This window comes from Oryx dammah, unplaced genomic scaffold (genome assembly GCF_014754425.2).
Source record: "Oryx dammah isolate SB20612 unplaced genomic scaffold, SCBI_Odam_1.1 HiC_scaffold_8, whole genome shotgun sequence".
In the NCBI taxonomy this organism is placed as follows: Eukaryota; Metazoa; Chordata; class Mammalia; order Artiodactyla; family Bovidae; genus Oryx; species Oryx dammah.
The window spans coordinates 12,223,602-12,249,427 of NW_024070192.1; the positions used below are offsets into that span (position 1 = coordinate 12,223,602).

The 25,826-nt window shown below is 44.4% G+C and overlaps 1 protein-coding gene across 3 annotated transcripts in view; it reads right to left on the reverse strand.

Moving 5' to 3' along the window:
• The window catches only part of CCDC57 (coiled-coil domain containing 57), a 108,585-nt gene that overhangs the window by 21,240 nt on the left and 61,519 nt on the right, over positions 1-25,826 (reverse strand). Inside the window, exons 16-18 of one of the 3 annotated variants that reach the window (XM_040244888.1) lie at positions 11,750-11,850; positions 8,292-8,411; positions 7,668-7,884 (exon numbers count right to left, since the gene is read on the reverse strand). In XM_040244888.1, the coding sequence (XP_040100822.1) occupies positions 7,668-7,884; positions 8,292-8,411; positions 11,750-11,850 (438 nt within the window). Of the gene's footprint in view, positions 1-7,667; positions 7,885-8,291; positions 8,412-11,749; positions 11,851-25,826 lie in introns of those variants that run through there. The other 2 variants (XM_040244889.1, XM_040244890.1) reach the window with 2 other exon arrangements.

The window sequence follows — 25,826 nt, forward strand, 5'->3', positions numbered from 1 at the left end:
GAGAAGTCAGCTTTTGAAAAAGAGGAGCCATTTACTTTGGCCTTGACATCCCGCTGCTGTACATGCACACTGTGTGTCAGAAAGGCTACGCAGATGCTGGCTGCTTTGGCTCCTCCTCCTCACTCAGTGACCATGTGTGATTATCTACAGGTGCCACGATGAGATAACGGTTGAGAAGATGCCTAATGTCGCTTTCGCTGTAACTTGTAAGCCAAAAGCATTTAAACTAATACACACAACCCCTGCCTCCCTACCAGGCCAATTCCACTGCTCCGGGGTGGCGTTGGCAGTGACGCTCCTCTCACCCCATCACGGTCATCACTTTCACCTCCAGCCACAAGTGGGCTGTTCTTGCCCTGATCCAGGCCCTGCTGTCCACAAGGCCCTGCTGGGCTGATGGCACCACCCTTACTTGTCCCTGCTTCTCTTGTCAGATGGGACTCTTCTTTTTTCTTTTCCTAATATTTATTATTTTATTTATTTGGCTGTGCTGGGTCTTAGTTGCCTCATGGGGGATCTTCAGCTGTGGTATGTGAACTCTCAGTTGCAGCATGTGGGATCTAGCTCCCTGATCAGGGATGGAACTTGGGCCCCTGGCATTGGGAGCTCGGCGTCTTAGCCACTGGGCCACCAGGGAAGGCCCTGTCAGATGATAGTTTTGCACTTCTCTTTCTACCTCCTCCTCCACCTCCTCCTCCTCTCAGAGTCTGTGGCTTTGCCCTGTACTTGAAAGGAGGACCTGCCTCTTGAGAAATCTGTATGCAGGTCAGGAAGCAACAGTTAGAATTAGACATGGAACAAGAGACTGGTTCCAAATTGGGAAAGGAGTACGTCAAGGCTGTATATTGTCACCTTGCTTATTTAACTTATATGCAGAGTACATCGTGAGAAACACTGGGCTGGAGGAGGCACAAGTTGAAATCAAGATTGCCAGGAGAACTATCAATAACCTCAGATGTGCAGATGACATCACCTTTACGGCAGAAAGTAAAGAAAAATTAAAGAGTCTCTTGATGAAAGTGAAAGAGGAGAGTGAAAAAGTTGGCTTAAAGGTCAACATTCAGAAAATGAAAATCATGGCATCTGGTCCCATCATTTCATGGCAAATAGATGGGGAAACAGTGGAAACAGTAGCTGACTTCATTTTTTTGGGCTCCAAAATCACTGCAGATGGTGACTGCAGCCATGAAATTAAAAGACGCTTACTCCTTGGAAGGAAAGTTATGACCAACCTAGACAGCATATTGAAAAGCAGAGAGATTACTTTGCCAACAAAGATCCGTCTAGTCAAGGCTACGGTTTTTCCAGTGGTCGTGTATGGATATGAGAGTTGGACTGTGAAGAAAGCTGAGCGCCAAAGAATTGATGCTTTTGAACTGTGGTGTTGGAGAAGACTCTTCAGAGTCCCTTGGACTGCAAGGAGATCCAACCAGTCCATCCTAAAGGAGATCAGTCCTGGGTGTTCATTGGAAGGACTGATGTTGAAGCTGAAACTCCAATACTTTGGCCACCTGATAAGAAGAGCTGAGAAAAGACCCTGATGCTGGGAAAGATTGAAGGCAGGAGGAGAAGGGGATGACAGAGGATGAGATGGTTGGATGGCATCACTGACTCAATGGACATGAGTTTGGGTAGACTCCGGGAGCTGGTGATGGACAGGGAGGCCTGGTGTGCTGCAGTCCATGGGGTTGCAAAGATTCGGACACGACTGAGCGACTGAACTGAACTAAACTGAACTGAAAGGAGGAAATAAAAGGAACCCGTGGGGACCTGTTCTTCCCACCACCAGACCTGCTGTCGGGATGGTTCTCCTCCAGCCCCTGCAGGCTTCTGCTCTGGACTCTCTCACTGGGTGTCTGCATGGCTGACAGCTTCAGAAGATAAGAGTACCACTCCCTTGGGGGCAAAGGGCAGATGTGCCTGTAGCCCACTAGGAAAGATTCGGGTTCTGTCCATTTGGGGCCACTCAGCTGAGACTCCTGACCTGGCCCGTGGGACAGGGTTTGAGGAGACCCTTTGGCTGTCTGCTGTGCTGCGAGTGACGAGTCCTCCTCATCTTTTGCAGGCGTCTATGAGGCTGTGGCGACTTGCTTGTCAGGTGTGGCCAGTAAAGTTCCCAGTCTGGGTGTCCATCGCCTTCCTGCCTCTGGCCTGTCCTATTAAATCCGAGCCCCTCAGCACACCTTGCTTCTCTCCTGAGTTTGCCCTCCTCCCCAGCCACAAGCATCGGCCTGTCTCTCCCATCTTCCCCACCTGCATATAGGCAGGCCACACCTTCACAGTTTCCTCCAATGTTACTTTTTTAAAACTACATTTATTTACTTTTAGCTGAGCTGGGTTTTCATTGCTGCAGGGGCTTTTCTTCAGTTGCAGAGAGTGGGGGCTACTCTTCGCTATAGTGTGGAGCCCGGGCTCTAGGCTGAGAGGGCTTCAGCAGTTGCGGCATGTGGGCTCAGTAGTTGCAGCTCCTGGCTGCACAGGCTTGATAGTAGTGGCGCACGGCCTTAGTTGCTTTGTGGCATGTGGGATCTTCCCAGATCAGGGACTGAACCCTTGTCTGCTGCATTGGCAGGTGGATTCTTTACCACTGAGCCACCAGGGAAGCCCCAATGTTGCTTTTTTAACTGCTGCTTTTCAGAGCAAGACCTCTTCAGTAAGCAGTCCACCTGTTCTTCCCCAGCCTCTTCAGCTAGGAAGAGGATGGATGACTATTCCACTACTCCACTAAGACCGCCACAGTGACATGGAACACTTTTCTGCCCTGACCTTCCCTGACCTCTCTGCCCAGTTGACCACCCCCTCCCTTTTAAAACTTTTCTTTATAAAAGATACCCAAACCACATCAAGCACATATAATATACATGTATTGTTTAAAGAATTTTTTTTAAATAAAGAACTAAACAAAAACCTGTGTACTCAGCTTGAGAAACAGCATTACTATCACTTGTGTTTATCAATGAAGTTTTATTGGTACACAGCATGCCCATCACATACATATTGTCTGCAACTGCTTTTGAGCTGCAGGTGGTGATTGCTGCCAAAAATATTCACCATTCGGCCCTCCTTCACGAAAAAGTTTCCTGATGCCTACTCTGGAATTTTTTTTTTTAGTGAGGGATGTGTCGGCAAATTTGCTCAGTTTTTACTGTCTGAAAAGTCTTTGTTTTGCCCTCTTTAGTGGGATTCGAGGGTGACAGCTGTCCTCCCTCAGCTCAGACAGGTACTGTCTTCTTGAATATATTTTCCTGCTGGTGTTTTACTTCAGTATGAAACACAGTTACTTATACCCTGACATCCCAGGTCTGCTTCTGCTGGCCTCATGTCTGGTGCCTTGCACCCTGTATTTGGGATCTTATTTTTCATAGGAATCTGCTCTGCGCAAATTTTCTACGGCCTGGGATAAAGGTGATTCCCCCTGAAGTGAGCTGTCACTTGCTGTTGCTAGTTCTTGGGGATGCCACCAGCTCACAATCACTTGAAATGAAAGTTCTAGGCACCCAAGGGTTAACTGGGACGAAGCCACTAGGACTGGCTCTTGGTGGCAAATTATTAACACATGTAACAATCTTCCCTTTGTCACGCAGTGCCAGGTCACGTCCTCAGTCCTCACGTCCCTGGCCCCTGATGGCGGTGGGGGTCTACCTGTCCACCTGCACACAGAGACTATGGTCCTTGGAGTTTCAGCTTTGGGAGGTGGGGAGGATTGCGCCATCACATTCTTGCCCTGGGTGGGCCTGGGTTTCATCACCATCACCTGTTTTCTGAAGCCAGAGAGGTGACAACACCAGATTTCAAGCCCACCCAGGCTGAAGTCCCTGGTCAAAGGCAGTCTCAGGTTGCTCCTCTCAGCCTTTGCTTGAGACTTCTTTACCTTCTTGCTATTTACTGATGCCTCATAAGCGTGTCTTTGCTTTTTATTCAGCGGTTTTAATTGTTCTCAGTGACTGTGTTAATCCAGCTACCCAGCCTGCTACATTATGAGAAATGGAAGTCTGGGGTTTTATACTCAACTAAAACATGTAAATGTGAGACAAATAAAAATACTCTGTCACACAGAGGCCTCAAAGTTTCTTATATAAAAATTTCCTTTTATAATTACCTTGGAAGAAGAAAAATACATCTAAGAGGCTACTATGAGAGAGCTGGAAAGCAAATATGGATAAATTATAAAGGACTTAGTCAAATTCACTTTTGTTTAAAAGACAATCACCTCCTGCTCAACAGCTAATGCTTTCATTGATATCAGTAGAAAATTAGAAAAATATAGAGGTTGATACATTTAAGAAATGGATGGGTAAAATGAAAATAAGTGGAATCTTAGTCACTGAGGAAGAATAAGCATAGAGAATGTAACTTAAAAACAGGCAGAAGGCAATGGAAACGTGATCTCCCAGATGAGACTGGAGGAAATAAAGACTTTTAAAAGCACGCTGAAGACAAAATACAAACTAAGTTGTTGGAGGACAGCGCTGATACAGGAGCATGGGGTAACAGAAGTGCAGGAGACTCTGAACAGAAACAGGCTTTCAGACCCAGGGAAAGGAATCCCAAAAGGGCACCACGCTTTCTACAAGCGGGTGCCGCTGGGGTAAGCAGGCATGTCAGTTACTGTAGCTGGAGCAAAACTGTATTCGCAGGAGAGCTGACGACACCATGGTGACCTTAGTCTCTAACCCAAATGCAAATATGTTAGGAATCACTAACTAGGACTTCCCTGTTGGTCCAGTGGTTAGTATTCGCCTGCCAATGCAGGGGACACTGGTTCAATCCCTGGTCTGGGAAGATTTCACATGCCTCAGGGCAACTAAGCCTGTGTGCCACAACTACTGAGCCTGTGTGTAACTAGTGGAGTCAGGATGTCCAGGTGGGAGGGGAAAGAAGCTGAGCTTCATGAAAATGGGCAAAGATAAGTCAAGGCTGCTGCTGCTGCTGCTAAGTCGCTTCAGTCGTGTCTGACTCTGTGCGACCCCATAGACGGCAGCCCACTAGGCTCCTCCGTCCCTGGGAATCTCCAGGCAAGAATACTGGAGTGGGTTGCCATTTCCTTCTCCTTACTTAAAAACCACCAACAAGAAAACTGCTAGACAGGACAATGTCCCTGGTCTCTTTTCCTGCACACATTTCCTACAAATACTTGGTAGAGGAAAAATTACCTCTTTAAAGGTACAAAAGTGCTATGAGAAAAAAGGAGGAAGGAAACCAGCAAAATGGCAGTGAACATTTACCAAAAACTTCCAACAGAGTCAATGAAAAGTACAGCAAAAACTTTCCTGAATTTAAAATGTACTGAATGGCTTTTCTGATAGTTCAGTGGTAAAGCATCTGCCTGCCAGTGCAGGAGACACAGGTTCCACCCTTGATCCAGGAAGATCTCACAGGCCTTGGAGCAACGAAGCCCATGTGCCACTTCTATCAAGCCTGTGCTCTAGAACCTAGGAGCTCACCTACTGAAGCCCGTGCACCCTAGAGCCTGTGCTCTGCAATAAGTGTGTGCAGTGGGAAGCAACCACAAAAAGAAGTCCAGGCACCTCAACTGGAGAACAGTCCCAGCTTGCTGCAACTAAGAGAAAAGCCCAGGCAGCAACGAAGACCCAGCATGGCCAAAATAAGTAAACAAAATTATACACATATAAGACAGTATGGCTTTAAAAATATATACACTGAAGCAGCAGCTTCTCAGATTCATGAGCTTGGGCAGGAGATGTGAGGAGAACAGACCAGCCTGCATCGGAGGAGACTACCTGAAGGCATCACAGGGGTGACTACTGCCCCAGGGAGCAGAACTCAGACTAATAGGAGGACTTGGCTCCTTCCGGATGCAGGACCCAAGATTAACAAATCCTGAGAAGAGTCACACAGAGTTTTGGGGCTGGGACTAAAGGCTGTATAGGAAAAGTAAAAAATAAATTGAGTGAGAATTACCAGGAAAACTCTAAGAAGCATAATTGGAGAGTCAAAGTCAGCAGACATTATAAGGGACCAGGAAGTGGTAACAATTCAAACAGCACTGCATGTGGATGGACTGAGACCAATGAACCACGGGAAAGAACAAGAGCCCAGGGACTCAAGTACACACAAAACATTTAATATTATAGTGAAAGTAGGATTTCAAACAAGTGGGGAAACGTGAGTTACTCAGTAACTGGTGGGGGTGGGGGAGGATATCTGAATTGCCAAGTTTGGTTCCTATTTCATAACCTACAAGTGTGATAAAATTCCAAATGGATCATGGATTTAGATATGAAAAAAGGAAACTATAACTGTGTTAGAAGAAATCATGGCAGAATAATCTTTCATCTTGGAATGGAAAAGACCTAGGTACAGCAAAAACCCCAGAAAGGATTAAAAACAAGAACATAAGTTAGACTACGTTTTTAAAAATGTGCATGACAAAAAGCCACCATAGGCAAAGTAAAAGAAGAAATGAAAAACTGTAGGAAAATATTTGCAATTTATGTCTCAGAAAAGGTCTAACTTCCATTAAATATAATGAGCTCATACAAATCAATAAGAAAAAGATTATAAACCCAATAAACCAATAAGCAGAGAGCTGAAGAAAAGGAAAAGACATAATTCAAACATGTGAAAAGATGCACAATCTCCTAACAGGTAAAATACAAAGTAAAATGATATCTATCAGACTGGCAAAGATTACAGTTCGATGACACTGCTGGAGAGGGTCTGGAGAAAGACACCCTCTTAGCCTTTGCTGGGTGGGTGTGAACTGCTACTGTCTGATGGAGCCCAACTAACAATATCTTCCCAAACTAGACAGGCATATGTGGTGGTGGTGGTTTAGTTGCTAAGTTGTGTCTGACTCTTGCGACCCCATGCGCTGCAGCCTGCCAGGCTCCTCTGTCCTTGGGATTTCCCAGGCAAGAATACTGGATCCCCTGGATCCCTTCTCCAGGGGATCTTCTCAACCCAGGGATCGAACCTGTGTCTCCTGCATTGGCAGGCAGATTCTCTACTGCTGAGCCACCAGGGAAGCCAGAAATGCACATACCTTTGGACAGAACAATCCCCTCTCTGGGAATTTACATTTATACTTTAATTCATGCATTATAGCGTGTACAAGCTAATTCACTGTAACATTATTTGTAATGGCAAAAGATCGGGAATAACCTAAAATGCCCATTGGCACACTGGGCACAGTGGGAGGCAGTCATGCATTAAGGCTGAGAATGAGGATGCTAGCTGCATACTGATCTGCAAGGGGCTCCAAGCTCACTCCCCCCACTCCAGTCTTCAAACAGCCTCCCCTTCACCCACCATGCTTGCTACACCTCGGTCTCACGAAGTTCCCCCAAAGGTGGTGGCCCCTCAGATGAATTTTCCTGATTACCTCACAGTGACATTAGCGGGAGCAAGTTTTCCAGGGGGCCGAAGACACACTCTTCATGGGCTGCCCGGCCTCCCGAGGCTGAGCAGAACACAGAACGCTTGCCCCCGCTAGAGTCACACACTGAACACACTGCACCCACCCCTGCGGGCTGAGGGTCCTTGTGACCTGTGGTCTCCACTCTCAGTAGATGCGGTAATGTGGTCAGCTGGACGTGGGCCTGGGAGACACACGCCTTCCCTGGGGGACGCTCAGGCACCAGGTAAAAGAGGACAGGACTGCTGTTCTCATGGCCGGTATCCGGACTGACAGAGTAGTGGCCTACCTGGAGGTGAGTCATCCTGGGAAGTGAGGCCAGAAGGGCTGGATCCCAGGTCCAACAACTTCCATGTGTCCTGGAGGGAACTGCTGGCAAGTGACGAGGACGTACGGGTGTGGTGGCCAGTTTCCTCCTGGAATTCTTGAGCCAGGTGTGGCTTTGAGGACCGATTTTCTTTCTGAGGAGCTGATCTGCAAGTCACTGTGGAGCTCCTGTGCTGTCTCTGTGAAAGAGAGTAAAGAGAATTATCCTTGAAAGCCACCCTCTCTCCCTGCCCTCCTGGGGTGATAAGACAGTGAACCTGGCCCGAGAAGCTCTGGACATTCAGACATGGAACATGGGGAATTCCCTGGCGGTCCAGTGGTTAGGACTCCTGACTTTCACTGCCAAGGGCCTGAGTTCAATCTCTGGTCAGGGAACCAAGACCCCACGAGCCATGTAGTGCGGCCAACCTCCCAGCCAAAGGAACAGGATCGTGAGGGAGATGGGCCTGGAAATCAGGGCCAAGGCCCTGAGGTGAAGACACTCAGGCAGTGCCACTCTCTGCGACACTAAGTGCTCCAGTTCTGGGTGCTTCCCGAGCAGGGATGTGGGCCGCATGAAGAGCTGGCCCTGGTGGGTCCTGCATACCAGTCCTGGACCTGCCGTGCAGCCTGGCCGAGCATCCTTTCTGCAGACTGTCTGTGCCAGGCGGGCTTGGGTCTTTCCTGAGCATTCAGAGAAACATTCTTTCTTGGCTTTCCTAGGGTCCTGTTGTGGAAGTTTAAGTACAAGAAACTCAGTGTTTGTGGGGCTTTGATGGGGCGTTGTCACTGAGTTGTCAATGTTTGTAGGGCTTTGATAGGGTGTGTTACTGAGTTCTCAGTGTTTGTGGGGCTTTGATGGGGTGTGTTACTGAGTTCTCAGTGTTTGTGGGGCTTTGATGGGGTGTGTTACTAAGTTCTCAGTGTTTGTGGGGCTTTGATGGGGTGTGTTACTGGGTTTTCCCTCAGGATTAGGAAGAAACACCTTCCCCACATCTCTGATATTAGGGAGTTGGCTCTGTGATAAGCCAAAAGTGGAGAACGTGCTTGTGCTTCCACCAGCCAGTACGAACTTAACAGGCCTCGAGACGGTGATCCAAGTCCCTTTCCAAGTACCTGACAGTCACATAACCTTCCTGTGGTGCCCCGCCGGGCACAGCGTGAGGGGCCCTGCAGCTCTCCTTTGTGGCACATCTTCAATGCACAGCTGTGGCCACTCTGGCCCTCTGCGGCCTGAACACTCACATCTGCCCTCTGAGGGGAGGCCTGTGGAAAAGCAGTTGGGAGGGGGAGCTGAGGAGAACCGAAGCCCTGGACTGTGCAGAGGGCCCAGTGCAGAGGGCCACCTGCGGGGGCCGCTTCTCCTGCTCAAGCTTATGTTTGGACTGTGAGCTGAGTAATGCACGTGTATCTTTCAGTTTTAACTTTCAGTGTCTGGGTGGCAGTGATAGTGAGCAACTTTCTCATGTTTGTTGACTGACTCAATGAGTTTCTTCTTCAATGGCTTCTGAATGTTGCGTGTGTGCGTGCTCAGTTGCTTAGTCGTGTCCGACTCTTTGTGACCCGACCCTATGGATTGCAGCCTGCCAGGCTCCTCTGTCCATGGGATACTCCAGGCAAGAATACTGGAGTGGGTTGCCATTTCCTCCTTCAGGGGATCTTCCTGACCCAGGGATTGAACCAGTGTCTCCTGTGTCTCCTGCATTTGCAGGTGGATTCTTTACCACTGAGCTGCCTGGGAAGCCCCTTCTGATTGTTATCCTTTGCTTATTTTTCTACTGGTTATCTGTCTTTCTTCTTGAACTATAGGGATTCTTTTCTGTACGTTCTTCCTGTTTCTTTCTACACAGCACCATTTACTAGTGGAAGTAAAGAGGAACCAAAAAAAAGAGGATCTCAAAAGTTTTCCTTTCTCAAATTTTAAGATGAGTTATTTCACTGGATGTAATGAATAGCTTTGTAGTTTGAAAGAGACTGATAAAGTTTAATAAACTACTTTACTAGAAAGAAATGGAGGTCTATATAAGAGTATATGTGTTTCACCACACAGGGTAGCAGGCACATTTATTTGATGATTTGGGAGAGATTTCTTCTAATAACACACATTTAGAGACTTAAATGATCAATGCAGATGACTTGAAAGGTACAAGCAGCTCAGACAGGCAGCTACTTCGATGCTTTAATACCACTTTCCACGAATGGCGAAGAGGGAAGGACTCTGAGTGTCTGTGCGCACACGCACGCACATGAAAGGAGTCTGGAACAAAGCCTATCGGGTTCCAGCAGACCCGCCCAGGTGAGGCCCAGCCCAGGGGGCCTAGGCCTCAGTGATCCTGCATTTCTTCTTTCTATGCTCTTTCCTTCTTCCCAAATACATCCTCCAGAGGCTTTTTGTCAGTGGAGGAGTCTGCTGGTGGGAAACAATGGCTTCCTGGGCCCCTCTCAGAGCCAGCCCTTCTGCTTCTCAGGCCAGTGTCTCCTGGTCTGGCACACTGCCTCCCTAGGCTTCTCTGTCCCCCCGACCCATTCCTGGTTCACCTTGTGCTGGTGACTCAGAACCCCTGCACTTTGCTGAAGACTTCCCTTTGCTGAAGACTTCTTCCTCAAACTCCACATCTAGATGTGCCAGCTCAGACTGAATGCAGGCATGGGAATGGTACAGGATCATCTCATATCTAAGCCCATCCATCAAATCTCCACCCCCAGCTGCTGCCCAGGCCTCAAACTCTTTAGGGAATCCTGACTCGCACGGCGCCCTCCCAACTCCCACCCATTATGATCCAGCTACCATCCCAGCCTCACTCCTCCTTACCAGCCCTTCCTCCCACCCTCACCCACCTGCGCCTCTTACCCAGGATGGAGCTTGTCGCTAAGAGCCACATGTCATCTCATGGTGTAACAGGCCATCTATCTGTTACTTGACTCACTATTTATTTTAAATAAACTGAAAAGACAAACTACACAGTGTACAAGTCATCCAACAGATAAGGATTAGTATATATAAAGAAAAGTACAAACACCCAAGTAGAAAATCAGCATAAAACATGCATAAATAACCCACAAAAGAAGAAATACAAATGGATGATGAACAGATTAAAAATCTGAACACTCTCAGGATATACGAAATGTTTAGAAGATGCATTTTAAACCTCTTATATTGGTAAAGATTTAGAAAACAATACCTAGGTAGGTAAAGCTATATAATAAAATACATATATGATATACTTTATAACTTTGAAAAACTAAGATCATGGCATCTGGTCCCATCACTTCATGGCAAATAGATGGGGAAACAGTGGAAACAGTGACAGACTTCATTTTTTGGGGCTCCAAATCACTGCAGATGGTGACTGCAGCCATGAAATTAAAACATGTTTGCTCCTTGGAAGAAAAGTTATGAACAACCTAGATAGCATATTAAAAAGCAGAGATATTACTTTGCCAACAAAGGTCTGTACAGTCAAAGCTAGGGCTTTTCCTGTGGTCATGTATGGATGTGAGAGCTGGACTATAAAGAAAACTGAGCGCCAAAGAATTGATGTTTTTGAACTGTGGTGTTGGAGAAGACTCTTGAGAGTCCCTTGGACTGCAAGGGGATCCAATCAGTCCATCCTAAAGGAAATCATCCCTGAATATTCATTGGAAGGACTGATGCTGAAGCTGAAACTCCAATACTTTGGCCCCCTGATGTGAAGAACTGACTCATTTGAAAAGACTCTGATGCTGGGAAAGATTGAAGGTGGGAGGAGAAGGGGACAGAGGATGAGATGGTTGGATGGCACCATCAACTTGATGGACATGAGTTTGAGTAAATTCTGGGAATTGGTGATGGACAGGGAGGCCTGGCATGCTGCAGTCCATGGGGTCGCAGAGAGTCTGACACGACTGAGTGAACTGAACTGAATACACTGATAAGTTACTGCTAACTATGCTGAAGTGCTGAAAACTGGAAGCTTTTAAAATTATGTTCACCATATTCTAAAGTTTCTGTTATGAAAATGCAGTATTTGAGCAATCAGTAAAAAGTTTATTAAAAAAAAAGTTTCTTAGATAAAGGACTGTTACCTGAGTTGTGAGGCAGGGTTGCCACTGTCCCAAGCATACATCAGGAGCCTCACCTGAGCCCTGCGCCTCAGGGGTGCGGAAGGGGTGATGAGGTGGCTTCCCTATAAATGAAATGAGGGAAAGGGAGTTTATCCGCTGTGTGCATGTCACTTGGGTTCCTCCCATGCTGAAAACAAATACTCAAGAAGAACAGCACGTGCATCTTTAAAACCAAAGTCACTTCTCTTTTAAGAGAATTTGGGTGGGGATGGTGAATGGACACGTGTGAACTGTGCAACACACGCCAGCATTTCAGCAGACTCCAGAACACACAGAAATATTCCACAAAGGCACATAGCCTGACACAGCTTCTCAGAGTGGCAGACATGAGCACATCCATTAACAGACCCAAAGACATACCCTCTCTGCAGCATGGAAAAATAAGAGGCAAAAGTCTACATGTGTATGCTCGAGGATTATTCTTGTAATCAATGCTTCAGCAGTCTGCCTTAATCAGATATGACCTAGGCATCAAATGAACATTCATTTGTTAACTCAGTTTGGGTCATGTTACCTGAAAATCTTAGAAATTTATCTTTAAGCTGACATATTACAAGAGAGAAATTACCATTGAAATAAGTTTTTCAGAATAATGAATTAATTTGGTTAAATACAAGGTTATTGAGGACCTCTTTTTTTTTTTTTTTTTTTCGGTGTGTGTGTGTGTGATTTATGTGAAAATTAATCATGGGATCCTCACTAAAATGGAGTTGGGAGGCCAGAAGGGGAGCTCTCACAGAAGAGACCACCTTGCATCTCTGGAAGGAAGTAACACTGCTGGCAGCTGGAGGAAGATTTTATCCCTGCCTCGCAACGGCCCAGCCAATAAAAGCCACTGTGCTTTGAAGTTCCAATTTGTTCCAATGGACTCTGTTTTTAACAGCTCCTCCCACCAAATTGCAATTCTTTGCTGCTCCTAAATAAAGTCTTTTGGCGGGTAAAATTACTGGTTGTTTTACTGTTTTGGTTAATAACTATTGCTATTTACAATGTTGGAAACTGAAGCAGAGAAATTTTTCAAAAGCTTATTTCCCCATTCATTTAAAGATAACGACGATGGACATATTGCATGTTATTAACATCTGAGTAGTTATGAAATTAGTTTTGCCACCATGGTCCTTCTGAGATAAGGCCTAAAGTAATGTATGTTTTTTTCCAGGTGATAAAAAGACGTATGAAGAACAATATTTGGAAATGAATATACTTTCCTTAGTTTATAATACCTAAGTTTAAAGGTTATCAATTCTGAAGTTACAGAAATGGGTAACGAGCCAATGAAAAGATGCTCAACATCATTAGTCATTAAAGACACGCAAAATCAAAATCACAATGAGATACTACTTTGCACTTACTATGATGGCTAAAATAAAAAAGACAGAGGACCTTCTCTGGTGGTCCAGTGGTTAAGAATCTGTGCTTCCATTGCAGAGGGCACGGGATCAATCCCTGGTCAGGGAAGTTCCATACACTACAGGTACAGCCAAAAAAAACACAAAAACAAAAAGACAGGAAGTAAGTGTTGTTGAGGATGTGGAAAATCAGAACCTTATATATTACTGGTGGGAAAGCAAGATGCAGCTACAGTCAAAAACAGTTTGGTGGCTTCTCAATGAGTTAAACATTGAATTACCATGTCACTGCAGCAATTCCATTTCTGGGTATGTATCTAAAGAACTGAGAACAAGTCTAAACAAAAACTTGTACAAGAATTTTCATAGCAGTATTATTCACAGTAACCAAAAGACAGAAAAAACAAACAAACAAAAAAAACACCCCAAACGTCTATTATTAATGAATGGATAAACAGAGTGTAGTCTGTCTACACAGGGAATATTATTCAGCCATAAAAAGGAATGAAGCACCGATACACACTACAATGTGATCAAACCTCAAAAACATGTTCAGTGAAAGAAGCCAGACATAAAAGGTCACATGATGCATGCTTCCATTTACATAAAATGTCTGCTGCTGCTGCTGCTAAGCCGCTTCAGTCGTGTCTGACTCTGTGCGACCCCCATCAGGATCCGCCGTCCCTGGGATTCTCCAGGCAAGAACACTGGAGTGGGTTGCCATTTCCTTCTCCAATGCATGAAAGTGAAAAGTGAAAGTGAAGTCACTGAGTTGTGTCCAACTCTCAGTGACCCCATGGACTGCAGCCTACCAGGCTCCTCCATCCATGGGATTTTCCAGGCAAGAGTACTAGAAGACCAGAATAGTTTTCTTTGCTTTATGTTGACTTTATTAAGTTTCATTATTAAAAACAAATAAACAAAGCTATCTCCCTTATGGGAGAGCTAAAGTTCTTTACAATGACATTAACTTCTGTGTTTATTTTTAAATGCTTATTGTCACTTTCACCTGAGTAGACAAATACTGTTGTTTCCCAGGCATCCATGATCCTATTTGTGTTCAAATCTCCTGATAGCCTTTGATAATTTTCCTTTTCAAACTGAATCCTAGGGGTAAAAATGAGATAAAACTTCCAGGATACTCTTTTCACCTAAAATTATCTTTGTGCCTTGGAAAAATCACAATTTGTTATAATAGAAGTGTTAGAAATAATTAGGTTTATTTGAAGTATTATTATCCATGAGTTTCATGAGAAGAATTGCTGAGTCCAAAGAAATGTTCAGCCAATCCCATTTTATATTTGTTGGTAAAATGTTGTTCATATCATGTGTTTGAGGAACTTTCTAGAGATCTGTCAGGGTCCTGGGTGCCTGTCAGGTTTTTCTTCATCAGAGTCCTAAAGTGTCTGCCCAGTGCCATGAGGGAACAGGGGCATAGAGCTTAAAAGTTGGTAGACTCAGTCACTGTTTTAAATATTTACTTGGTCACAACCTTACCTCTTTAACTTGAATCCAGCGTTTTGGAGGCCAGGAATTTGCAGCTGTGCCTTCACATCTCATAGTTAATATGCAGATGGTCAGGACCTGCCCCACAACTCCTGACTCTCTGCTTGATATTCTTGGTATATTCATGGTACATTATGTTTCAGGATTATTTTGTGTTATATCTCAGGAATTTTCTAAGAATTATGTTCATTGATTTTTAGAAATCAGATATAGTGTTCACAGTCTTCTTTAAAAACAGGCATAAACATCTTAGATTAACTTTATCTAAAACTTTTTTCGGGGCGTGGCTTTGTTTTGCACGGCACAGAAACAACCAAATATAACTTCTCAGCGGCACTTCTATTGTTATGAACTCCCATCAGATCTTTCACTTTTGAAAATTATCAGTAGTGTAAGTTAACCATGGCCATATTATGTCTTTGTCATCCATGTGGACAAAAAAAAATTGTGGTCTGCCATTTCAATAAACAGAGAATATTGCCTGCCACCAAGCAATCAGCCGCTGCAGCTGTCCCAACTGTGCACCCTAACGGGATTCAGAATGGACAAAAACAGGATATTGGCCCTAGATAGTTCAGATGCATATCAGAGGAAAGGTTTCAACAGGCCCAGACTCTTGCATCTTCCCATATATAAAAAGGCACTAAAATCCTTGAGATGTCTGTTTTTTTTGTGATTAATAGTAATCCTTCGATGTTTGGCTGCATATATATTGTTTTAGCAAAAACTCCTTCATATCCTGTTCTCCTTGACCTCTCTGGAACAGTCTCTCAGAGCCATCAGATAGGCTGCCTTCCTGGACTGTTGTTGTGGTTCAGCTGCCAAGTCGTGTCTGACTCTTTCCAGTGGACTGTAGCACATCAGGCTTCCCTATCCCTCAGCATCTCCTGGAGTTTGCTCAAGTTCATGTCCATTGCATCAGTGATGCTGTTCAACCATCTCATCCTCTATCGTCCTCCTCTCTTCCTGCTTTCAATATTTCCTACCATTAGGGTCTTTTCCAATGAGCTGGCTATTTGCACCAGGTGCCCAAAGTACTGAAGCTTCAGCTTCAGCAACAGTAGACTGTAGTCCTCAGGAATATTCTTGAATAAAACTGAGTTCTCCACTTTTAGATTGTGCATTTTCTCTTCAGTGAACAGCTACAAAGAGTTTGTTTTACTTTAATGAAAAGAAAAAAAAAAAAAGAAGAAAAAAGAGAGTCAGGCCAGCACAGTGGGAAAACACTGTGTCATGGGCATTGCTTAGACCACCGTGAGGCTGTCCAGTGGCCTGACTCAGGATTTCCAGAACTCTAGTAATGAAGCAGATGGATTGTTGAGATTTCGGAACCAAGACGGAGTGGAATAAGGATTAATCACCCAGGACTGAAGGGACCGATGAGGGACAACGCAGCTGCTGCTGGGAACACTGTACATGTGACTTTAATGCTCTTTCTAGATACACAAGGAACCCTTTCTCTTTCCCCTTAAGCTGTCTGTGGTGGTGGTTTTAGTCGGTAAGTCGTGTCTGACTCTTTGCAACCCCATGGACTGTAGCCCGCCAGGCTCCTCTGTTCATGGGATTTCCCAGGCAAGAATACTGGAGTGGGTTGCCATTTCCTTTTCCAGGGGATCTTCCTGACCCAGGGATTGAACTCGTGTATCCTGTATCTCCTGAACTGGCAGGTGGATTCTTTACCACTGAGCCACCTGGGAAACCCTTAAGCTGTCTGTAGTCCATACAAATTTAGTAGCCTCTGGTTTTCTAAACTGAAACGAAACAGTTCTAAGTGGTATCTTGGTCTCTTAAGTCTGAGTTGTCCAGAACTTGTTAATTCTTGTTGAGTATTCTTCCTTTTCTGGCAATATAATCATTTGCATAGGTTCAAAGAGAATCTTCTTGTTTCTACCTGGATTTGACTGGCAACATGGATTGTGCAGCCAAGGCCTTGCCTGTGTGGCCACAGGGAAGAATGATACTCATTCAATCACCAGAACCCAGCATGTGTAAGGATCTGCAGCTCAGGGATCGAGGCTAACAAGGCCCTCCCTGGAAAACTGCCAGGTGCCAGCCTTATGGGGGATAAGGAAATTCATCTCCTGGCAGGTCCAGGAGCCTCAGGATATTCTGGAAACCTCAAGAAAAAAGGAATTTGCTTGAAATAATCTATCTGGTGAAACATGGTGGGTTCTTGGCTTCCTGGACTCAGGACAACAAATAAGACGCTTTCAAAAGTCCAACCTGAAATCCTGACGGGAACTTCCAACAAAGCAAACTCAAGAGGGCCAACATGACTGCACATACGGAAACAATCAGGCCAAATGAGACCAGCCTTGTTTCATGATCAAGAATAATCTTTCAGATGAATTTTATCAAAAGCTGAGAAACTAAAGGGGGAAAAAAAAACCAAAACTATGGAAACTGCATTGCCTACTGCACATCCTGAGGAGCTATCAGGGTCTTGGCTCTCATGGTGCCTGAGTTACTTTACAACTCTGGAAGCCACTGGACATGCAGACTATGCCTTGTCCCTTGGCTTTTTCATGGGCTCCCCCTCCTCCCTTTAGAGAAACTGGTTCTGCCTCTATTTGCAATTCAATTCCTTTACTTCATATACATTTGCTCTTTTGATTTTTCCTTGAATTGGTTGTAACATTTGACTGGTTTCCTCACTGTTCAATGAATAGGGGAAAATTCTAAACATGTGCTGGCTTTCATATCTGTTTGACAGTCATATCTTACTTCTCCCTGAAGATTCTTTTAACACTTGTTAAAGAAATATTATTAAAATGTTACCAGATATCAGAAAGGACACTGAATAATATGAACCTTGATGAACTATAACTGGCATGAGCACTTCTGCTCTAAGTAACATGGCGTGAAAACTGATACAACACAGTGGTAAGGAAGGGAAGGAGAAATGGACAGAAATACAACAGTGCAAGATTTTAATGCAAAAATCATAGTTCTTGGCATTTCAGGTTGACGAGTATATAAAAGTTTAGAAAGAGTGTTAATCATTGTATTTAAGCTGAGGCGTCCCAGCACTGGAGCCTACAGGCTGTTGGGTGGGGCTGGGTCTTGGTGCTGGGGTGGTGGCTGGCCTCCAGGAGAGCTCACCCTGGTGAGTACCTCCGCCACCAGTGTCCTTGTCCCCACAGAGAGCCACAGCGGCCTCCCACCTCCCCAGAGACCCTCCAAGACCAGCAGGATCACCTTTGGTGTTCTCTCATTTGTTCATCCACATGAACCTAAAATCCAGTTTGTCTAGCTCCACAAAAAAATGTGTTAGAATTTTCATCTATTTGAGAACTGGATGTCCTCAAAAAAGTGAACTCTAGTAGACATACTAGAGTATGGATATCGTATCAGTAGAAATACTATACCTCTGTTTATCCAGGTCTTCTTCAGCATCTTTAATAAAACTGTATATATATATATTTTTTTTCGAAAAAGGCTGCTTAATAGAACACAATCAAAAGTAGACTTCAATTCTCTCTTCAATTTTGAAACTCTCTCTTGTGAAAATTAACCAAGGATAACTCAACAGTGGAAACAGTATCAGACTTTATTTTTGGGGGCTCCAAAATCATTGCAGATGGTGATTGCAGCCATGAAATTAAAAGACGCTTACTCCTTGGAAGGAAAGTTATGACCAACCTAGATAGCATATTCAAAAGCAGAGACATTACTTTGTCTAGTCAAGGCTATGATTTTTCCAGTAGTCATGTATGGATGTGAGAGTTGGACTGTGAAGAAAGCTGAGCGCCGAAGAATTGATGCTTTTGAACTGTGGTGTTGGAGAAGACTCTTGAGAGTCCCTTGGACTGCAAGGAGATCCAACCAGTCCATTCTGAAGGAGATCAACCCTGGGTATTCTTTGGAAGGAATGATGCTAAAGCTGAAATCCAGTACGTTGGCCACCTCATGCAAAGAGATGACTCACTGGAAAAGACTGATGCTGGGAGGGATTGGGGGCAGGAGGAGAAGGGGACAAGAGAGGATGAGATGGCTGGATGGCATCAGTGACTCGATGGACGTGAGTCTGAGTGAACTCCGGGAGTTGGTGATGGACAGGGAGGCCTGGCGTGCTGCAACTCATGGGGTCGCAAAGAATCGGACACGACTGAGCGACTGAACTGAACTGAACTGAACTCACTAAGACAGGAGTCAGGAGGCCAGAAGCGGAGCCCTTATTCATACCTCACTCATGTAAATACAGATCCTAACAGAAGAGACTACTTTGGATCTCCAGACGGAAGTGACATTGCCTTACTGCCACAAGGAGAAGGAAGATAGTTTCTTTGCCTGGCAGCAGCCCGGACAATGAGAGATCACTGCAGTTCAGCCAATGAAAAATCACTACACTTTGAACTCCCAGTTTCCTCCAAAGGACTCTGTAACAGCTCCCCACAATGTCCCCTACTCCTCTATAAAAAGGTTTTCTCTCTTTTGCTTTATCTGACTTGCATGTCAAGAAGCAACAGTTAGAACCAGACTTGGACTATTTGCTTTACAGGACTACGCAGGTCAAGAAGCAACAAACAGTTAGAACTGGATATGGAACAACAGACTGGTTCCAAATTGGGAAAGGAGTACTTCAAGGCTGCATATTGTCACCTAGCTTATTTAACCTCTATGCAGAGTATATCATGTGAAATGCCAAACTGGATGAAGCACAAGCTGGAATCACGATCGCAGGAAGAAATATCAATAACCTCAGATGTGCAGATGACACCATCCTTATGGCAGAAAGTGAAGAGAAACTAAAGAATCTCTTGATGAAAGTGAAAGAAGAGAGTGAAAAAAGCTGGTTTAAAACTCAGCATTCAAAAAACAAAGATCATGGAATTCAGTCCCATCACTTCATGGCAAATAGACAGGGAAACAATGGGAACAGAGACAGACATTATTTTCTTGGGCCCCAGAATCACTGCAGATGGTGACTGCACCTATGAAATTTAAAGATGCTTACTCCTTGGAAGAAAAGCTATGACCAACCTAGACGGCATATTAAAAAGCAGAGACCTTACTTTGCCAACATAGGTCCGTCTAGTCAAAGCTAGGGCTTTTCCAGTAGTCATGTATAGATGTGAGAGTTGGACTATAAAGAAAGTTGAGTGCCAAAGAATTGATGCTTTTGAACTGTGGTGTTGGAGAAGACTCTTGAGAGTCCCTTGGACAGCAAGGAGATCCAACCAATCCATCCTAAAGGAAATCAGTCCTGAATATTCATTGGAAAGACTGATGCTGTAGCTGAAGCTCCAATACTTTGGCCACTTGATGCAAAGAACTGACTCACTGGAAAAGACCCTGACGCTGGGAAAGATTGAAGGCAAGAGGAGAAGGGGGCAACAGAGGATGAGATAGTTGGATAGCATCACCAACTTGATGGACATGAGTTTGAGGAAGCTCTGGGAGTTGGTGACGGACAGGGAGGCCTGGTGTGCTGCAGTCCCTGGGGTCACAAAGAGTTGGACATGGCTGAGACTGAACTCACTGACTTGCATGTGGTTCACCACAGTTGTATGTCCCAAATTGGAATTCTTTATTGCTCCTGAATAAACTCATTTTGCTGACAAAAAATAAGTTTTAGGTTAACATTGGAGGTCCCACCAAGATCCATAGCAGACTCCTGATAACCCTGGGGCTGGTGAGCAAAAGGGTGTGTACTCACTAAGTCTACAGGGCTTACTATTTTTCTAGTCAGCCCTGGAGTTTAAGGGGAAGGTTTTCTCCTGGATTGGAGCGCCAGTCTTAGTGCATTTGAAACTCTCAAAAGCTTTATCTGGGATATGTTTAAAGGCTTTACCCTTTTTGTTAAGGCTTTGCTTTGTCTGTGAGCACTCATTTGGCACTTCAGCCTTACTTGAAATCAGGCTGTCCCAACTGGAACTGTGCTGGCCTTCAGTTCAATTCCTTTTGGAATTGGGCTGTTCCTATTTGGAACTGTGCCTTTCGGCCTTTGGCCTGATTCTTTTGGGATCAAGCTGTCCCAACTGGAACTGTGCTGCTATTTGGCCTGCAGGCTGTTTAAGAATTGTTCCCTTTGCTTTAGAGAAAAAAAAAAAAACACCTCCAGAAAACGGGATCCCAGTTATCTAAACTGTCTTGAGGGTACCCACATTTAAAGACCCTGTCTGATTTTATGTTTAAAAACCACAGTCCCTTCTCATGCATGTTTCTAAAGAAATGGACAAATTTTAACCCAAAGTAATTTAGAACATCACTGGCCGTTATGGAGAACTTTCAGACTCCCCAAGCTTCCCTTTCTTAAAACTACTAGACAGCCATGACTCTGAAATTATCAAAATTAAATTGGGTGCCTCTGTTGATTGCTATTTTGAGGCTTCCAAACATTATCAGGAATTTAAAGTTGTCTCTCTGCAAATACAATAATTATACCATCCGAGGCAAACAAAGACAAAATGGCTCTGAAGCCTCAGGCTCATCCCCCCCACTTCTTTGTCCCTGGTATCAGCTCATGCATCCCCCGACTACCCCTCCCCTTGCTTCTTTGTCTCAGTCTCTGCCACCCTCTATCAGAAACTGCCCTTTAAAGGGAAAACTTCTGGGCCTTCCCAGGTGGTCCAGTGGTAAGACCTCACACTCCCAATGCAGGGGGCCCAGGCACAATGCCTGGTCAGTGAACTAGATTCCACACTCTGCAACTAAGAATTTGCATGCAGCAACTAAGAGTCTCACATACTGCAATGAAAATCAAAGACCTTTGAGTGCTGCAGCTTAGATCTGGCACAAATAAATAAATAAAATAATTAACTAAAAAAATACAGAGAAATCTTCTGAGGGTCCAAATAGACCCATTACTTATGTAAGTAAGTAAGACCCATTACTTATGTTCCCTTGACAAAGGCTGAATTGCCACACAGAGTTAAAAGTTTCCAAAAGTAACTGAGGACCTTGGTAGATTTGCCCGAAGAATTTAGCATAGTTATTCAAACCTACCAGTCTGGTTTCTCAGATTTATATCAGTTAGTTCACAAGCTTTTTGAGCGGCAAGCCAAACGCTGAATAAAATTAGGCTGAAGGAATCACCCTGGGTGGGCCTTTAGAAAAACAAACTCCTAGCTTCTAGTAGAAGAATCTGCCTGCAGTGCAGAAGACACAGGTTCGATCCCTGGTTTGGGAAGATCCCCTGAAGAAGGAAATGGCAACCCTCTCCAATATTCTTGCCTGGGAAATCCCATGGACAAAGGAACCTGGAGGGCTACAGTCCATGGGGTCACACGAATCAGACATGACTTAATGACTAAACCACCACAGCTTCTGTTAAAAGGTCAGAACATTTGCTGAAAACCCCCACAGCAGTTACAATTGCCTTTCCCAAGCCTGTTGATGGGAACTAAATTCAGGTTTGCACACAAAAATCTGATGAACCTGTTTGTGACTATTTAATTGACTCCAAATTGTCTTTAAAGAAAATGCTGGTCTTCCTTCAGATGTTGAAATCACTTGGATAGCCCTTATTGCCTCACCAATGGGATGAACCAGGATCATTCTCTTTTAGTTAGAAGGACAAGGGTGGAATGGGAGATTATGTCCACTCTAGATTTAGTTAACTTGGCAAATCAGCTGACTCGAATCCTAGGTAAGTCAAGACCACTAAATTCTTAATCTTTAATTTCTGAAAATGAAGGCGCCTTAACAAAACCCTTCTACTCTCTGCTATTACTGTAAAGAGCCAGGACACTGGAAAAAGATTGCTAAACGTGTGTTCTGCGCATCTTTAGCCCTCTAACCAGATCCTCAAACATCCTCTTAACTCCCTGTGAGGGGCTCTGAGGAATGACTGGGGCTCTCTCAATCCTCTCCTTGAATCAGCTTGGAGAAACCACTCTCCAGACTGTGAACGAATCTCTGTCTTTACAGATCCCAGATCACACTCTCGGTGCTCACCTCCACCACTATAAAGAAAAATACTAAAATGGTCCAAATAGTGAGGTCTCTAATGAACCTCAACAGGGTCCTGTTTCTGAACCTCTTCCCTTTTGCTTAGACCATTTAAGAGGTACACACCCTTTTCTCCTTAGCTTCTCCACCCCTATTAATTTATAAGGCCAGGCTTCTTGGAAAAGTATCATACTGGAATTTCTTTCTCCCTAAAAGGGCAAAACAGTTCTAAAATTTGACAGTTGCCATCAAAATAACCAATCAGGTGAATTAAACCACCCTTTGACTTCTTTTATTTGCTCTGTCTCTGATAGTACTGGAGCTGCTTCTGGAAACACTGATCATTTGTCTCTATTGAATCAGCTACTGCCCTCCTTATGGGCAAAGTGTCCAGTTGATATTGGCAAAATCCTCCCATCAAGATTCAAACAGATTCCCTCAAATGCCCTCCCCAAGTAAATAAGCACTTCAACGTATAAAGTCTGTAACAGAAGAGGCTACTGGGGCTCAGGGCCTCATTATCCCCTCCAGTAGTTCTTGTATTACTCCTATCTCACTTGAGAGAAAACTCAAGTTCTCTCTGTTTTTTTACTGGATCTGCATGTGGTTCACCATAATTGCATGTCCGGAACTGCAGTTCTTTGTTATTTCCAAATAAACTCATTCTTCTGGGAAAATAACTGGCCTTTTGTTTTTTAGGTGAATACTCTTAATCAACTTGAGTGAAATAGAAAACCTGAGTCTGTAGTGGTAGAATATCTAGCAACTAATCATCCTGATAATATTATCCCTCAAAACCTCTGGGGTGGGACTTCCCTGGTCGTTCAGTGGTTAAGACTCTGTGTTCCCAATGCAGGGGGCCCAGGTTAGATCCCTCATGCAGCAACTGAAGATCCCTGTGCCACAACTAAGCCCCAGTGCAGCCAAATTTAAAAAAAAAAGCAAAACCCTGGGACATGGCAAAATTGATACTCAGAAAGGAAATTCACATCTTAAAACTATGCAATTACTAAACAAGAAAGGATAAAATAAATGCTTAAGAAGTCAGGGAAAGAACAATAAAATAAACCCAAGGAAAGGAACAAATAAAAATAAAATGGAAACTTCTGATAAAGACATAGAAAACCACCCATTGACTCCAAGCAGTCATCTTTGAGGAAACCCCCTGGAAGGAAGCAAAGAAATTCTAAAACACACAGGTTAATAAACACATTTAACGTGCTCTAGGAGAGATCACAAAGAAATGGGAAGACGTGGAATTTTAAAGAACAATGACTGGGCTTCCCTGGTGGCTCAGTGATAAAGAATCTGCTTGCCAATGCAGGAGACACATCCTCTTTCCTGATTTGGGAAGAACCCACATGCTGCGAACAACTAAGTCTGTGTGTGTGTGCGCCCTTAGTTGCTCAGTTGCGTCTGACTCTTTGTGACCCCATGAACTGTAGACCGCCAGGCTTCTATGTCCATGGAATTTTCCATGGCAAGAATACTGGAGGGGGCTGCCACCTCCTACTCCAGGGGATCTTCCCGACCCAGGGATCGAGCCCGCGTCTCTCGTGTCCTCTGCATCTTCTGCACTGGCAGACAGATTCTTTACCACTGCGTCACCTGGGAAGCCCAACTAAGCCTAAGTGCCACCACTACGGAGCCTGTGCTCTAGAGCCTGGGAGTCGCAACTGCTGAGCCCACCTGCTGCAAATACTGAATGAAGCCCGCGAGCCCGTGCGACGCAACACAAGAAGCCACCACGAGAAGCCCCTGTACTTTAATTAGAGAAAAGCCTGCACAACAACGAAGACCCAGCACAGCCATAAATAAATATATATATTTTTAAAAATGACAAATAGTTGAGAAATTTAAAGAACGGAATAAAACCCAAAAAACCCAACCAACCGTAAGTCTTAAGATGTAAAAAAAAAAAAAAATACTGATTCCAGAGCAGGTTAAATTAAAGCAGAACAACCCTCACGTAGACACAGGATGATAGAACAGGAGCACAAATGGGTTGGAAGAAAAATCTTAAAGCAGCCATTGAGGAAAGGCAGGCCACCTACGAGGAAGAGGCTCATGCTGACGCTGGCCTCTCACAAGACAGCAGGGTACTGTCCGACAAGAAAGTTGTAAGAAAAGGCCAATCAGAAGTCTCCTTCCAGCTATGCCATCGTTCTAGGAAGTGGTCAAAATGAAATCATTTTATGAAGACAAAGTTTACTGCCCACAGGCCCTTCTTGAAGGAAAGAACAGATCCCTGAATGTCAGATCCTTTCCCTCCAAGGCCCTCAGAACACTCGAGTGAAGCTGTGCGTGACCCAGAGCTTCCAGGGGTTCAGGAGACACAGAGTATGGCAGGGCGCTGATAGCGAGGGGCAAACACACCAAAAATTCATAAAATGTGACCGAAAATCACTGCTTCTCAATTAATATCGTTTACAGGACTGGAGATGCACATGTGGAATCATAATTAATAAACTAAATGTAAATAGGTATTTTCCTATTTATGCATGTGTGCCCAATAAACAGTACTGGGTCAACCAGCTAACCACCTAGGAAAAAATAAAATAAAGCTAGATCCCTAACTTGTTTCTATTTTACCAAATCATTTGTAGATGAATCAAAGATTCAGTAGCAAGAAAGTTAGGGGAGAGCACAAAAGAAATTCAGCAGAAAAATTACATAATGAGATACAAATGGCCAACACACACACCCACATCCACACACAGAAATGTCAAGAAATACAAATTAAAACAATGAACTGATTTTACCTAACTAAACTGGCAAAAACCAATTTCTTAATGAATTTTTAGCTTCTGTGAAGCTGTGGTCAAATAGGCACTTCACTACTGTAAAAAAACACCCAAATGCACTTTCCCTGGGGGCAGGGTGGGGGTAGGGGAAGATGAGGAACAGTTCACACTCTCCTGAGAGGCTAGTTGGAGCATGTCTGCCGGAGCCCAATGGACAGACATGTGACAGCAACAGTCTAGTGCCTGGAGTCTCCTCTGGGACCAGCTTGGTGACGGCCCCGAGGGAGGGTGTGCAGAGATAGGCAGGAATCACTCAGTTTCAACATGAGGGTGCATGTGTCAGCGTGAACAATCCAACAGACAGGCAGCAAAATGCAGACAGGTTCGAGTTGGCAATTTGTGCTTTCCAATATAAATTAACTATCTCTCAGCATTCATTTAAATTTTTATAGTGAGCAAGTAGCCTTTTCAAAATCGGTGGGGGGGCAGGGCGGGAAGAGCCTTTAAGAAATGTTAGGTATCAGAGAATACATATTGTGTGATCCC